Source organism: Anarhichas minor, unplaced genomic scaffold (genome assembly GCF_050575085.1).
Source record: "Anarhichas minor isolate MPS153535 unplaced genomic scaffold, ASM5057508v1 ptg000136l, whole genome shotgun sequence".
NCBI lineage: Eukaryota > Metazoa > Chordata > Actinopteri > Perciformes > Anarhichadidae > Anarhichas > Anarhichas minor.
In genome coordinates, this window is record NW_027466582.1 from 20,769,862 (window position 1) to 20,785,961 (window position 16,100).

At 44.0% G+C, this 16,100-nt stretch overlaps 1 protein-coding gene across 1 annotated transcript in view; it reads right to left on the bottom strand.

Moving 5' to 3' along the window:
* nrxn3b (neurexin 3b) overlaps window positions 1-16,100 on the bottom strand; it is a 262,834-nt gene that overhangs the window by 2,443 nt on the left and 244,291 nt on the right. Inside the window, exon 23 of the mRNA XM_076084372.1 lies at window positions 8,789-8,867. Coding sequence (XP_075940487.1) covers window positions 8,789-8,867 — 79 coding nt within the window. The remainder of the gene's footprint in view (window positions 1-8,788; window positions 8,868-16,100) is intronic.

The following is a 16,100-nucleotide window of genomic DNA, read 5'->3' on the forward strand; positions in this document are numbered from 1 at the left end:
CGTGAATGACATTGCAGTTTCACTCTATGGGAACTGATTATTCATAAGACTTACAGACCTGTGTGTTTAAACATGCACTCATTCTAATAACTCCAGTTGGGAACACTTGATACCGCATGCTTTACTGCTAAACCTGTTGTTCGACGACTACAAAGGGTTTGAAACATTCAGATGTCTATTGAAGCTGCTTATCCTCTTGCCAAAGTGGCTTGTTTGTACATTGCAAAGGCTCACAAACAGGGCACTATAAAGAGATGCAAACCTTTTGGAACAATAAAGAAAAGAACACAACAGTAAAGAAGGAAACCAAAATAATAATTAAGGCATTGCAAAAAGAGTTCAGAGTTAGGGCAAACATTGTAAAAGAAACATTCACAAAGTAAAGCCACAGATAGAGTTATCCACAGAGGGATTAGTAATAAGTAGGTAGAAAAAACAGGTAAAAACAAAGTCAGCTCGGAAAATCATAAAAGCCTTCAAAAAGAGAAAGAAAAAGAAAAACAGTTTTCAAAGGAAGAAAGCATACCATCACTTTTGTCAACTTACATCAACAAATTGCCCGCATGATTTTGGCAGGAAGAAAAAAATGTTTACAAAAGAAAGTTGTGTAAGAATGCCTCTGGACAAGTTAGGTTAGTTTCTTTTTAGCAGTTTCTCATTAATTAGTATATATTTATCTCTTTAGACAGGATGGCACAGGGAGGCAACAACACATACATCCACACATCATGACATGAAAAATATTCCTCACCATTCTGTTCAGCATAACCTTTTTTTGTTCTTTTGATAGTCATTTAATTTTTGTATGAAAAGAAAAGTTTATATCTATAATTCTTGCTTTGATAGATAAGTCTCTCCATAAATATCTACAGCCTGATTCGATGACTCTCTTTTCTTTCTTTTTTAAACTTCATTAATGAACAAATGGATGACTGTACATATCTTAGAATCTCTACGTAAAGGGTTTGGGAGGAGGGAGTGTGAGACGGGGTGGGACCTATGAACATACTAGGAAGGAAATGACATAGATGGGGGTGAACGTGTACATCAGTTGCCATGTCCATGTAAAGGCGGCACGAAGCGGTCGGGCGGCATTAGAGCTTTTGGCTGTAAGGAAGGGATGGGGATATACAAACAATGAGCATATACATGCCCATCTACAGAAGAGAACAGCACTCTCAACACTGACAGTTTTACAAACCCTAAGCTGCAACTTCTTTTGCCATGCACAAAATTAATTGAGTCATTCATTGATTAAATCCAAATTTCAATCGGAGATAGCTATCAGATAACAGGAAGATATTAGAGATCAGCATAGAAACACTCTGGAACACTTTGCACAGATAGTGGTGAGGGTCTACTTTAGAGGTGTCTTCTCTTTTTTCTCTATGAGGACGTGAATTTGAAATCCCAAATGCAGCTGCGTGCTTTTGACAGCCAGTCTTAAAAACCTCCTGTTGTTTGTGAAGTCGTCGTTCGTTCATAGAGAAAAGAGAGAGCTTCTTTCTAATTAGGGAAGAAATCATCAAAACATTGGCAATATCGATTCTTAGCAAATTAGCAGATAGTTAAAATTTAAACATTTTCAGAATAGAAACATAGATACACATATATGTGTTTGAACATATATGTACAAAAAAAACAAAAATAATTAAAACAGAGTAGCAAGCAAGAAAGACAGAAAGGCATTAAATTTCTCACACTATCAAAGATGAACAACCAGAAAGCACACACTGAGGCAGACAAAGAGGAGGGGGACAGTTTATAGGCAAAGTGTCACCACCTTCATTTAACTAATAATAAAGACTTTATTATTAGTTACTACTACATTTCTCTTGTTAGTATCTTAAAACACAGGACAGGGCGTGCAATCTGGATGTACGTCAGAGAAAGACATGGTTTTATTTTGGATTTGAGTTCCACTATAAGAAGTTGGGTTAATGCATGCTTAAGTAAGTTGCATTTAGGGAGAGTAATATACAATAACAATACAGCAAGCCATGGGACAGGTAGGGGAAGGGGCTTAAGATGGGGTCAGAGGCCAGTTAAAGGTCACTGCCACCCAGGGCTGTGGGGTGTTTTCTCAGGCAAAGGAGCCATTCATCAGCAGTGGTCAGGGCTGATATATAACCAGCATTATGTGGCATTTAGGCCCACGAGACTGCCAATTAATCAAGAGGGGAAGCAGAGAGATAATTAATGAGCTCATTTTTATTAAGTGTTTGGATGCTTTGCGTTATGCACATAACCAACAGCCTCTGTGTGACAGATAAACACAGTGTTGGCAAGGAGTTCCACAAGAGGGCTCAGGGTGGCGTCTCTCTTTGTGAGAGGCCCATTTGTCTTCAGAGATCCGGGTTTGGTTCATCCTCTGCAGGCCGGCTACAGAAACCTGCTTCATTACGCAAAACTAGGTCCACGAGTTACGTGTGATCGAGGAAAGATGGCGTCCGTCACACTTTACCGACTCTGTGTGATCAACACTGACGTCTTAAATGTGCATTTCCTGCTCTTCCTACCATGCTCCACAGAACGCACTGTTGTCTGACATGATATAGCGTTTTGACTGCAGTGTGTCTCCTCAGCTAACAGTTACCGATCACATTGTATAGCTACTATAATATTCCACTTATATAAACAATGCCAGTGCAGAGTAAGTGATTTCATGTGAGGATTTATTCATCAGACTGCCCTCGTCGTCTCGGCCTTGTTTGCATCCTTTCACTCCGTTCTTGGTCAACAGCTTTCGGCAACTGTTAGCTTTGCACCGTATAAACAAAACACTTGGATGGGAGGAGAACCGCTGCTAGTCAAGGGTCTCCAGTCAAGTCAGTGCAGAGGACCTTGATGTTTTGGTAAACACTTTAATCCTGTGTAAGCTCTTGCACAAGCGTTGCACATCTCGCTACATTTCTGTAGCAGACAAACACTGTGGTTTCTAACGCACTCGTCAAGATGGATGGGTTTTATTCTAAGCCTCCGCCTCCCTGGCAAACAAATCTCTATTCCTCTGTTTTCTGTCTTTTTTAAGCAAAATAAAGTTAAGAAAAGAGTTTCTTTACGCCGGTGCCTACTGGGTAGCATTTTCATCAACGGGAAAAAACGATCCAATCTTTTTAAACCATGAAAATGAGAGCAAAACTGAATTTTCCACCGATTCTGTTTTTCATCATTGATGATAAAAAAAAGGACTGCGGCATGCCTGTGCCGGCTTTAGAAGAGGAATTAAGTAAATGTAGTTATTTCTAAATGGCTGATTGACTACCTCAGCAGCTTGGAGGCTACAGATGCAGAAATCTTAGAGCAGCACTTTCTCTTCTCTTCCTCCACTCCCTCTCTCTTTCCCTCACGTCTCTCTCCTGATCCCCGTGTCCATCCAGCGTTTGCTGAGGCTTCCGGATGGAGATGAATCCCGACGGTGTGTCAGGGATTTCACGATGCTACACCATAAAAGCGGAAAGCCGGTGCACCAGCACCAACCATGGATGAACTGAGTCAATGGGATTTCAACGCTGCAAATTGTGGGCGAGTCAGTGGTTTGGGGCCCTGAAATCTCATTGTAGCTGTGCACATTGTGCCCAGACACCTGCTGTAGCAGATTCATTCACTTCTACCCTCCACAGTTAGAGAGCTGATTACCAGAGAGCCAGCAAAACACAGATTCTCAGTGTGGACACACTTAACGGGACATGCCAGGGATTATATTGGTGCCCTGTGCATTGGCTGAGCTTAGAAACATGTACCTTAAGAAGCTGAGCACTTTACCCTGTCATTAACTTATCTTACCTGTACACACCCCTCCCGATTTCTCACTGATGGACAGTTCATTTCCATCCTAAAAGTTGATGGACGTTGTGTTTACAAGCGGGGAGGTCTATCCTGTACTGATGCATGAACTATCTCCGGCTGAAGGAGGGGCTTCCTGAAGCCGCGGCGCAAGGCAGGTAGCTCTTAATCTGTCATCATGTGGATGGGTGCAGTCTGGCGTATTAAATCGGCGTCTCCAGCAGGCGTGGCGACTCGCCCCTGTCAGCCGCTCGATTTGCTGTACAGCTGTTAGGCTGCACCTCCGCAGTAGGTGGACATGTGTCAGCTGAATGACCTTTAAACTGATCTGGGGCCTGTGTTGAAGTGACAGCCAGCCTGATGGGGCTTGACAGAAGCCATGGCTGACGCCACAAGGAAACCCAGTGATCCGTCCCTATCATACTTCATTCTGTACCCCTACACGTGTCGGGGCTCTTCCAGCAATGAAGAAATCACACAACATCACATCCATGCTTCTAGCCGAACATTCATTTGATCCACAGACTCTTTACCCACTAAGGCCAAAGAGATGAGGAGAGATCTATAAATATGTTTGATCTGTGCTCCACTTCATCAAAGGCTGATAGGGTAATGGTGCATGCTGGACCATTTAGGGCCCTTTTATTAAATACACAATCTTTTTACAATCTATCTGGCTGTCACAGAGGGCAACAGTTGCCCTGTGTGCAGAGATGTGTGGGAGGCTGTCTTCTGTGTTGTTTGTTTAAACAGATGGGAACAACACACCGGTATGTCTATGCTCAGTGGCAACATTCTTTTAGTGCAGCAAGTAGCAAGGGGATGCTGGTGTGCACAAAGCTATCTACAGGTTAACAGACATCTTTGGTTTCCTTTACCAATGAGGACGATCACCCCTACCCTTAAACCTGATGTTTTGGCCATTTGTAGTCAGCGCAACATTGACATATTATCAAGAAGTTAATAAGTGTAATGTCTTAGCAGACTGTAGTTTAACAGTATAGTTAGCGTAGTAAACTAATGTTACTGGCCCGAACATCAAAACAATGAGCTGAAAGAGGCTAAAACGCTCCACACTGCTGAAGGCTTGTCACTATATGAGTAACTCCTTTCATATTACACGTCAGTCATTTCATCCACTATTATTATGAAAATATAGAAAATATAGGGATATAAATAACCTGATTTCTCTGAGCTTATGTAAACAATATATTCTAAATATGAACACAACTGGGATAATCCTCATAAACGGGTTATTCATGTCCATGTAAACACTCACTGTTGGCTCTCTTTCCCAGGTTGTCAAAAACCAACGCAAATACTGACGCACAAGGCACCCTTTAACATCTGTATGAGACGAACCAGGCTTTCAGTATTAGACAGGCAGAGCATCTGCTCAGGGTGTCCATTCACTCCTGACTTATTTTAAGTTACAAAGTAAGTTAACTCACTTAACTTATGTACGTAACAAACATACTTATTTGAACCCAAACCATAAACTTTTCCTGAAGCTAACCAAGTAGTTCTGTTGCCTAAACATGAGTGGGGCCAAGGGGTCCTGAACCAGGTCCTTCTGTGACGAGTTGGGAATGCTTACCGGCATCACAAGAGTAAATAGAGCAAAGCCAGCATGAATGTATCAACATTGTGTTGTTTCTGCTCCTACAGGTCTGAATGTCTGCTCTGTCATTCTGTGCATTGTTAGCTTGTCGTAGTACAAGTCTAACTTGAAGTGATCTTTGTCTGGTCTCAGTAATATTATGTCTGAGGCACTGAATGTACTAATCAAACATTTTGCATTTGCACTTTATGAAATTCATTTGCATCAATTAATAAAATATGACTAAATATTAATCAGAAATATTGCTCAGATTACACGGTAATGACAAGCTGCAACTCCGTTAATCACTGAAATTGAATGATGAATTGAACTGGTATTCGCTGTTCTCTGAACTGAGCGTTGCATGTTTTCCATTAGAGGTCGTCTTAGTGAATTCCTCCACATAGTGAAACTCTGATTGTCAGCTGGACTTCTAGCGATGTCAACGCGTTCAGCTCCTTATTCAGAGGATTGTCCAGAATCTCACTGCACACTCCTTATTTGCCCTCTTGTGGAACTCACGTGGGATAAAGGGAGAAGGTAAGGTTTAACAGTTTCATTAAACAACACAACCACGAGACGACCACGTACAGCAGACAGAGACAGGCTGTTTGGCAGACACAGACGGAGCACTGACAGAGACAGCAGGCACAAGCACCAACACAACACGCCTCCGAGGGAGGAGCGGCGCGGGGCTACAGCGGCGGCGCAGGACTGCCGCTGCTGTAGCCCCGAACACACACACTGACATGTAGTAGAAGCCAGCTGGGGTTAGCCTATGGGTGGAGAAGAAGCAGTACACAAAATGGATGCCAATCATATCCATGCAGAAGCGGGGGGAGTGGGGGGAGAGGATTATAAATACGTCTACAGAGCTGCGGTACAGTCCAGTACAGTGTGCATGCCACAAATGCCTTCTACTTGGAGCAACAGATAGAATAGAAAAACAGATATACTTTGTGGCAATAAAAGTCTTTTTATGCCATCTGCATTCAAACAGACATGTATATGCAGAAAGAAGGTGGGTGAGTCGGGATGGAGGTGGGAGGGTTGGGGGTTAACGCTCGGGAGGGGAGACAGGGAGTCATTCTTTCACACACAACTTTCTTGAGACAGAATGGGGTTGCCTGCACAAGGCCAAAAAAAGGATGATGGCAAGAAAAGATTTTGTTGCCGTTCATTTTCCTACATTGTATCACAAATGGGGGGGGGGGGGGGGGGGGGAAGGATGTTTCTCTAGAAGCCATATGGCATAAAACATAAACACAAACTTGATGAGGAGCAGGACTTTGAATTTTCCAACCACCAAAAGTTCATGCGGCACAAGATGAGGCAAAAACGGGAGGAGTGGCTTTATCCTTGCTTGGAGGATGGATGACGAATGATGAGGACACCAAAGAAAAAAACAACCACAACAAAACGAGAAAATAAAATCACCCCAATCAACCCGGACGGCCCGTAAGTAAAGCCAAAACAAAAATAAAAAGCTCAAATATAAGGCGACCCAACAGCTGGGTCCAAATCGATACAGAAGAGAGATGTTCATATGTGCATCACAGGAGAAAACAAAAGAAACAAAATGCAACAGAAAACAAACCAACATCATGTCATGCAGCTGTTCACACGACTGGAGCGGGGCAAGGAATGAGGATATGAATTTCTGTGTCAACATGGTGAAATGTACAGTATGTATGAGTGTGTATGGCTACATATGTTGCCACTGTATGAGGGGAGGGTACCATGTTCTCTTCAGTAGAAACTTCTTACACTGCGCTTCCACTTTTGAGAATACTTGGGTTTGATGTTTTATTAGTGTCGGGAACGGGAAAATAGCAGTATGAGCTGCAAAAATGTGTCCATTCAATTTCAATACTCTCTGATTAAAGAGAGCGAGCCATGCTTATAGATAAAGAACCTAAATACTGCACTGCCTGGAGAAAATGACTTTCTCTTCATATTAAAAGCCATAAGAGCAAGGACGTAAATGTGCTCATAATTTGAAGGAAACAAACGCTATAACAGCGTGATAAGACTTCAAATACAATGATTGGAGGAAATGAATATCTACTAAAGTACACGGAAAGACCTCATTTCCCAGAAAAATAAATAAATGACTTACTATCTGTTTTCCGAGCAGAGATAACAAAGTAAAAGGGGCAATGCAATCTTTCAATTCAGGCTTATTATTAGCAGTAAAAGTGGACACATGCTTGGTGCCAAGATGAGCCACATTAGGCAGATTAACGTGGCATCAATTAGTCTGCTGGGATGGCGTTTCGAAGGACAGTGAAGCAATCAAATAGCCTGAGCTGTTTTAAGGGGAGACACTCTTTACATACTGAGCCAGCTTCGATAACACTCTCCTGGTTCGCTCCGTACTATTAGGATATATGCCTAATATATAACTGCCCCTGGGCCCGAGTGTGACTGACAGTTTCTTGTTCAAAAGACGTCCAAACCCAAGTTGCCTCAAAATAACCACTCATTTAAAATCTGCAGTTATATTTCCAGCTGTGATTGTATTTTTGAAACTCCACTGAGTGAATGTCTTATCACTTTGATTTAATCACAAAGTGATGTGTGTGTGTATCTGTGTGTGTGTGTGTGTATGTGTGAAGGGAGGAGGGAAGAGAGACGATGCGCACAGAAATTCGAGGATATCTGTTCTCTATTAGAATGTTTCAGGTAAGGCAAGCCTCCGACGAAGGAAACAGAGGTACAAACGAGGAGAAGAAGAAGGAGAAGGGAGGAAGAGGCTCTGTTGCAGTTAGTCTGCTACATATCACAGTATCTATGCTGAAAGCATCGTTGTTCTCGAAAGAATCTCAAAATGTATCCTCTGTCAAGAGAGACGCACACACACGCACAGCAAGAGGAAATCAACGAGTACAGGACAGATACATTTTGAAGCATCAGTGCGGGCGACATGGGGCTTGATACTAATTTCGTACTTTGTTGAGTAAAGTTTTGCTCTCGACTGAATGCTGAGAGAACAAAATTAGTATCAACGCTTTGTCATGTCTGCATCCAGTGGCCCCATAGCTAAGTGTAACTTGTTTTAGAGATGAAAGGTGTGAGCTTTGACTGCAGTAGCTGACTATAAGATGTATGCATTTACAGTTAGCTTCCTACTGAGAGCATGCTAAGGATATAGGAACTTAATTCTTACTGCTTTCATCAATCTCCAAAGAGTTCTTTAGACTTTAGATATACACTGAGAACCCCTTAAACTAGTGTAGATTTCTCACAGTGGCTACTTTTCGGAGGGCTTTTTTGAAGTTACACTTGGAGCTCCCATGGGACATGATGCTAAGAGGAGAGGCTCCCCGGTAGCAAATCAAAGAAAGATAAGGAGAAATAGACCAGGTTCAGAGCAAGCACAACTCGACACACCCATCCCACCTGCATGTCCCGAGTCGCACTCTTCCAGGTCCTCGTCGTCGCTGGAGCACTCCGCCGACGAAACGATGTCATCCGTTGTCTGCGGAGAGAGAGAGACACATTGACACACGTGCACAGGGAAACGTGGTTAGGCCTGGGGCGGTACAGTGAGTCCTCAACTTGCACACAGCCATTCCATTCAGGGATATCTCTGCATACACAGACCTCTCCGCCTGTCCTTCGGCTTCCATATATCACTTGGAGTCAATCATATTTCACAGTGTTTATCATTCTTCACTTTATGTGCTTTCCACCTCCGCAGATAATTGTTTTCCTTTACCCTCCGCACTCTGCCTCTGATTATTTATTAGCCCTCTCCTCCTCTGTCGTCCGCAATCAATGGCCCCACCAAGCCCTCACAGATCAACACTGTCCCGGCTTCTGATTTGTGCTAAAGGGTGCAGAAGGAGGGAGGTGTGGGGCGGCAGTCTCGCTAGCGACACCTGGACCAGCGATGGATTATCTGCACCCTCCAGTTCCCACAATTCTGATTTATCCCCACCCCCTTCCCTGCGTTCGGGTCGACCCATGGAGGACGGGGACGGGGGATGGGGGGGGGGTTGTATTTCAGCTGTGGAGCGCTGGGCAGCCAGCGTTTATTAGAATGAATCAGCGGGGCGATAAAATAAACCCTGTCACCAAGCAGGGTTATGAAATCAGAGAGCTGATTGAGTTTTCCAGTCCTGGCCGAGGGTGTGCGGCTCTAAATATCATTGAGCTTGACAGACTAATGAAACGCGCCCCCATGCTTGTGCTGCTGCTTTCAACAGTGCCCCGAGAAAGCTGTCTGCCTCTACCATACACACACACACACACACACACACACACACACACACACACACACACACACACACACACACACACACACACAAACACACACACACACACACACACACGCTGATGTTCAACATGTCTACCAAACCTCACTGGGAGAGAGTGTATTTTTCAAAGCATATTCCTAATGCGTGGTGTGATTATGCATGATGGACTGTGCTATTTTCTGTCAGTACATTTGATAATGTGCTAATGCGTGTTTGTGCTGGTATGTATAATGCACCACATTATGTACTGTACTCCAGCACGAGGAGGCAAAAAAAATAAAAAATAAAAAACGTAGCAAGAGGGGAGGCTGGAAACTAATTTGCTGTAAAATATGGCCCCTTGGTAAACATGACTATTTATTGAAGCCACATTACAGGCGTAAAAGTCTTGGTTATTGCTGAAAGAGGGTTATTGCTTGTTATTATGATAGCGGGCAGATGTGGGAGGCAGGGACAGAGAGATGAAAAACCCGAGCCACTTCCAGCAAGTCTGTTCCAGCAATTTCAGCCCGGGACCATCTCACCATAACCCAGAATCAACTGAAAACACTGCCTCTTGTCCATTCATGCAGCATTTCTCTGCAGAAGATGCCGACAGCATCGCAGCACAGAGACAATATTTTGCTTTACAGAACAGAGATTCACCTGCTAACAAAGCCGGTGCATCCACAGCCTCATGTATGCGTTTTGCTGTTAAGCCCCTTCTGAGACTAGCAGACAGGCACTTCATTATGTAAATTCTACATGTCAGTGTCATGCCTGAATAAGCGCCCGATACAGTTTTTTGTAACTGTTGCGATGGCAACCTGACTAGGCCAGTACTCGTTACATGTCCAGTCTAACAAGGGTCAAATGTGAATTGAATCACATCCCGTTTACATGCACTTAAATGGTAAAGGTAAATGGACTGGACTTGTACAGCGCTTTTCTAGTATTTTCGACCACTCAAAGTGCTTTCACACTACATGTCATCATTCACCCATTCACACCCATTCACACCCACTGATGGAAGGGGCTACCATGCCCACCATCAGGGTTAGAGAAAGCTAAACTAACATAGTTATATTAGTGCACATTGATGTACAGACTATAGCAACACATGGTTACAGCGAGTGCACAGAGAGAGGTATTAAGACATCTTGTTCCGTCTTCTTTAGAGCACTGCAATACATTTGTCATGTCTCTCATTCCTCATGCATAAAGAAAATAAAAACATGTTGAATAAACCATGAAATACTATCATGAGATATTCAAGTTGTAGAGATTCTTCTCCTGTCACATCAGTCTGTAAAAATTAGCATTCATTTATCTTAAGTATACTGTAGTGTATTCCCCCCTGCGGTGAGGGGCATAGGAAGAAAGAATCCTCGGAAAACGGCTATGATCATCAGAACATCAATCTCCCCAAATGCTCCCAGTATCCATGCAGCGATGTGAGCAGAGAGGAATACAATGAGAGACAACGTTTGGCATTAACTGTCAGGCTGCAGGCTAAATACAGGATTTTTATATTCCATTAAAAGAATGATTAGGGCAGTGGCTACCAACCTTTACCACTACAGCTGTATCAAGAGAGCTCCATCACCCCTTCATCTTGTTACAGATGTCTTCCTTTGAACTGGTGTTAAATGGATTGAATTTCTTATTAATGATATCAAAGTGGAATTTTTTGGGGGCGCCTCTGCAGCTTAGACGAAACCAGCAGCGTAAGAAATTCCATCGCAACATTCCTTCACGGACGGATATTTCTATGACTGTGCAATAGAAGGTGTGTGGCAGGCTAATGAATGCAATGAGGGTCAAATAGCACAGCTTTTAACCCCGAGCTAAGCCTCATGCAACTCCTTATAATCTCTTCACTTGAGGGCCTACGGAGGCCAAGCCCTGCTCGGCAATGAAAAAATCACGAGGAAGTTCATCTTTATATCTATTCAGAGAGAGGACTGACTGCCTCAGCTCATGTATGGTAAAGGTTGAATCTAAATGGTAGAAGGACACACTCCGTTCCATGTGTTCCCATTGCATTTGATTGAAAATCCTCTAGGACTCAGAGTGAGACGCCCTCTAATCGAGGAGACTCTCATTCCACTCGTAGAAATTGAAGAGGGCGTTTGAAGTGCGATGTTTGATATTTGTAGATCCACTAGATGTGCGCCTGATTCATTCTCATGATCATAAGATGTATCTCTGTCACAATAGTTCAGAGTGGAGTGCTTCTGATGAAGGGCTCATTTTTCCACATTTAGCCATTTAGATGCAGAACCAATGAAGTGACATGAAGCTCACAGTCCGCTCTCGGTCGCCCAGACGTCGAGGAGAACGTATAGCATGAGGCTAGATGATGTAAATGCAAAGGCAGCTCACAGGGTGGAAGAGGTAGCATGTGTGTGCAGCGGTGGGCGCCTACAGCAGGATATAGCTAAATGGTGCACTTGGCCAGCGGGACAACAAAAACTGATTTCACAGCTGGGGAAATCCAATTCTCTGTCTAAATCTCCATAACATAGAGTGGGATATATTTTGGCAGCAAAGTGATTTCTTTTTTGGTGTAATTATTCTCAACAAACGTCCTCATCGTCATTTTGAAGAGTCTGGGTGGCAGGATTTACAGGCTGGTTTGTTGTGTGTGTGGGAAGCTTGAATATGCATGCACATGCCTTCTACTTCCTGTGTGTGAAGAAAAGCGTGTAATACACAATGATTTCAGTGCATAAAAAGCTCACAGGCTATGTGCATCGTGCCTGATTATCCTGATTGCCTTCAAGTGACGCTCAAATTCCCAACCCACCAAACACCACCGCCCAATCAATAGCCAGACTTCATTAAAACAGCATTCATCTGTGACCACTTCAGCACATCAACTAAAAGGATCACAGCGGCGATCGATGGCGATAGCCAGCCTCCTTGGGAGACAAGGCTCAAAATACGCAGCTTTTAGTTCCACAACTGACGGCACTGACAAACAAAATGGAGAATGTGCAAAGACGCCGGGCTGTCTCTGTCTCCACTAAGCTTCTCTGGGGTTTAATCAGGACTTCTGGAGCAATGCAGAGACCATTAACAGGCGGAGCTGCAATTACCTTAGCAACTGAATGGAGTGCATGCTACATCACCAGTCAGGCCTGACCTCAGAGTGAACAATGAGGCTGCAAGATTGATTAACAATAAACCTTAAGGTTGCAAACCCAACACTTCTTTACCATGAAACACAAAGAGCACTGTGCCTGTCCAGCACATATCATATATTTTATATTAGGCTGCAGTAGGAGTAGTAGCACTTTTAAAGGCCAGCTTCAGATATTTCACCTCAAACATCACACACTGATGCAGTATGTTTTACGTAGTACTTTTCTGGTTTTGGATGTAATTGCTGCTCGTGTCCATACTGGCCCTGATGAGATCCCTTTCCAAATATGATTCCAAGATTTGGGGACAAAATCAGTCCTCACAGTTCTTGTTCTTTGCAAAAATGCAGCTGAAGCTCACATGAGGCTGTCTGAGTTACATCATGTCTACACAGGAGACGTTTCAGACCCGCGTTGCAGTCGTCCGTCTGACGCATGTCGGAAGAAACGAATACATTTTTTGTTTAATCGATCTAGCCGTCGACGCGCTGCGCAACAGCTCGCATTTCACTCGTGCATTTACACATTTTTCTATGCTTCAAGTCTATTTCCTCCTTCTGCATATACAGGGGTTGTGTGATGGCTCACCTGAACGCAGCCTGTGTAGACACTGACAGAGGACTGAAGCTTCTCTCTGTTAACATGCTGCATTGCTATGCAGGCCGTGTAGGCCCTGTGTTAAACAATTACCTCTTTGTGTCACTATCGCTCAGCAAGGAAACACAAAGAGGACATTTCTTTACCTTTGGAAGATACCCACAACATTTGACTTACTTAGGCTGCTGAAGCCTTTTATTAGCTGAAGCTGAAATCCATTTACAGAGGGCTGACGTGTGGTTCCACGTCACTTCATTGTAATAACATCACGAAGGGACGTCTACAGTGACAGTCTGGACAGTAGGAACTCGTAAAGAGACCAATAGTTTTTTCAATGTACATACATCATGGGAGTGTTGCATCACAATAGAAATGAAAAAATGTGAACTTAACCTTTAATTTCAACATATTTGTAACATTTGGCCATGTGAGCAGGGCGTGTCTCTTCATAAGCTGTCAGTGACCAAAAACAACAACATCTAGCCTTGCTCCCTTCTAGCCATACTCGTAGCAGCAGCCGTTGCCCTGCAGGTTGCCAGGCTCTGCTACATCAAGCAGATAAATGTAACCTGTCTGACAGATTTCCTAAAATACGCTATTCAATACAGCCGAAGCCTAGCCAAACTCTTCACACTTTTAAAGTATCACCAGTTAGAAAACTCAAAGCAGAAAAAATGATTTTTTTCATTGTTCCAAATGATTTTCATCAGTGTGCTTAATTACTGAGGCTTTCTATCTAATAGACTCTGCAGGAGTGAACTCACACCTTCTCTTCACACCTGTGCAGAATAATAGCTGTGACTGAACCCCTGCAGACTCCACCGTTACATTTAACAAGATATTACACACTATCAACTTGTGAGGAAATGACATATAGTGAGCTTATTTTTCTCCGGGTAGTTCTTAAAATATACCACCATTTAATTGTGTGCTTGCGGCCGTCGTCATACTATTCAAACTGAGGCTGTTTCAACTTGGAGTAAAACTCTTCTAAACCAGGAGCAGCTGCTGCATCTGCAGCTGTGGCTGCGGTGGAATATTCCGCTGAGCGTGACGGTGATTCGATCGGTCACATCAAAGCAGCGGCTTGTGCTCGGCAGGGGGAACAGAAGGACGTGATGCACTCGACCACTGTCTATAGTTTTCTCCTGGGTCAGTGAGAGCAGTGTCGAGGCTCAAACGCAGCCACGGCCCCCGAGTTACGAACGTGACATGAAATATGAGCCTGAACAGTGCTGTGACTTGGAGAGGCGAGAGGAATCTAAGCACACATGTACAGTACAGCGAGTCATATCAGGATGGGGGGGGGGGGGGACGTTGCTCCTGAACACACCACGGTCTTATCATAACAAATGACCTTCACATGGTTCTGTGCCCAGAGGCTGAAGGAAACACTGAGAAACGAGGGAAGTTAGACATCACAACCCCAATATCAAACCCAATTGCTTTCTTTACTATGCCAGGGTGCCCACTGGCTAAAGCTGATGTTTTTGTTTGTATATACTGATGGGTATGAACCCCAAACAAATCAATTTTCCTCGAGCGCCTCATCCTGGCAGTCGGTTGCCATCGATATCCAATGTGGCTGCATGTTCAGAGATCAAAGTGACGATGCTGAGGCAAGGGCAAATCAAAGACACGCAATTCAAAGCAACTTCTTCTTCCCCGAGGTGTCGCTTGGTCACCTTGGACATGTATAAGACATTACACAGAGGTAAGGATGACTCCCACTCCCATCTCCTCTTTCTCGTTATCTCATTAGCCCCCATTCCTCTACTCCACCGGCTCTTGTATCAAAATGAGATAGTCATCTCGATGGCGGAAGCTTCGCCTTTCTATTGACGGCTGTCTGATGTGCGTGTTATCATGTCCGATCTGGGCTTTGACAGGCCGACAAGGGAGAGGCTTGTATTACAAGAAGAATCAATGGCACTAGGCCATATCCCTATCAATGGGCTGCCACAACTCTTTCTGCTCATGCTCCCCGTCCTGTGACTGATAAGATGCTTTATCACAGAATGAAGGGGGGAGGGGGGGTGTTAAAAATAACACACGTGGCTATTCTAATAAAACGTTTGAGGATGGTGTTTGATCTTCGTATTAAAACAAGCTAACATAAGCAGTGCAAAGAGGCTGGACGCCCTGCTGTTAACCCTTTCCTTCAATGTAGTGGATGAATTAGAACGGAATGAGCTCCTGAATCAACTCGTGGGGCCAAAGCCACACGCTAAATGATTTCCTACATCAAATATTGATATTTGGAATGAGCACCCTCGGTGGGCCTCTCTTAGCGGCCTCCTGTAGTCAGCACATTTCCCCAGGTCTTTCCAGGTGTATGGAGAAATGAAAAGAGGGCTCGGGAGGTGCGTGAGGAGATCCGGGGGGGGGGGGGGAGAGAAAAGAAAATGCATTTAATTTGTTCACCATCACTGCGGTGTGTTGCTTTCAGCAGAATGGGTTATGTGCCGAGTATTTCTCTTTTTCTCAAGGACCTGCCTGTGTACACAGAGCAGCGAGGCTTGCTGGCTCACAGCAAACTCTAATTGCCCCGAGGCCAGAGCAGCCACTTCCAAACAGGGTCATTCATCTTCCCATGGAAAAGGAAATGGTCTTTGGCCCTGATCCTTAATCAACCCCCCCCCCCCCCCAACCCCACCCGCTGCAGTGTACAAGGTCATCAGGGAAGCCCTGTGACAAACAGACTCACACTTATACGTGTGTGTACACACA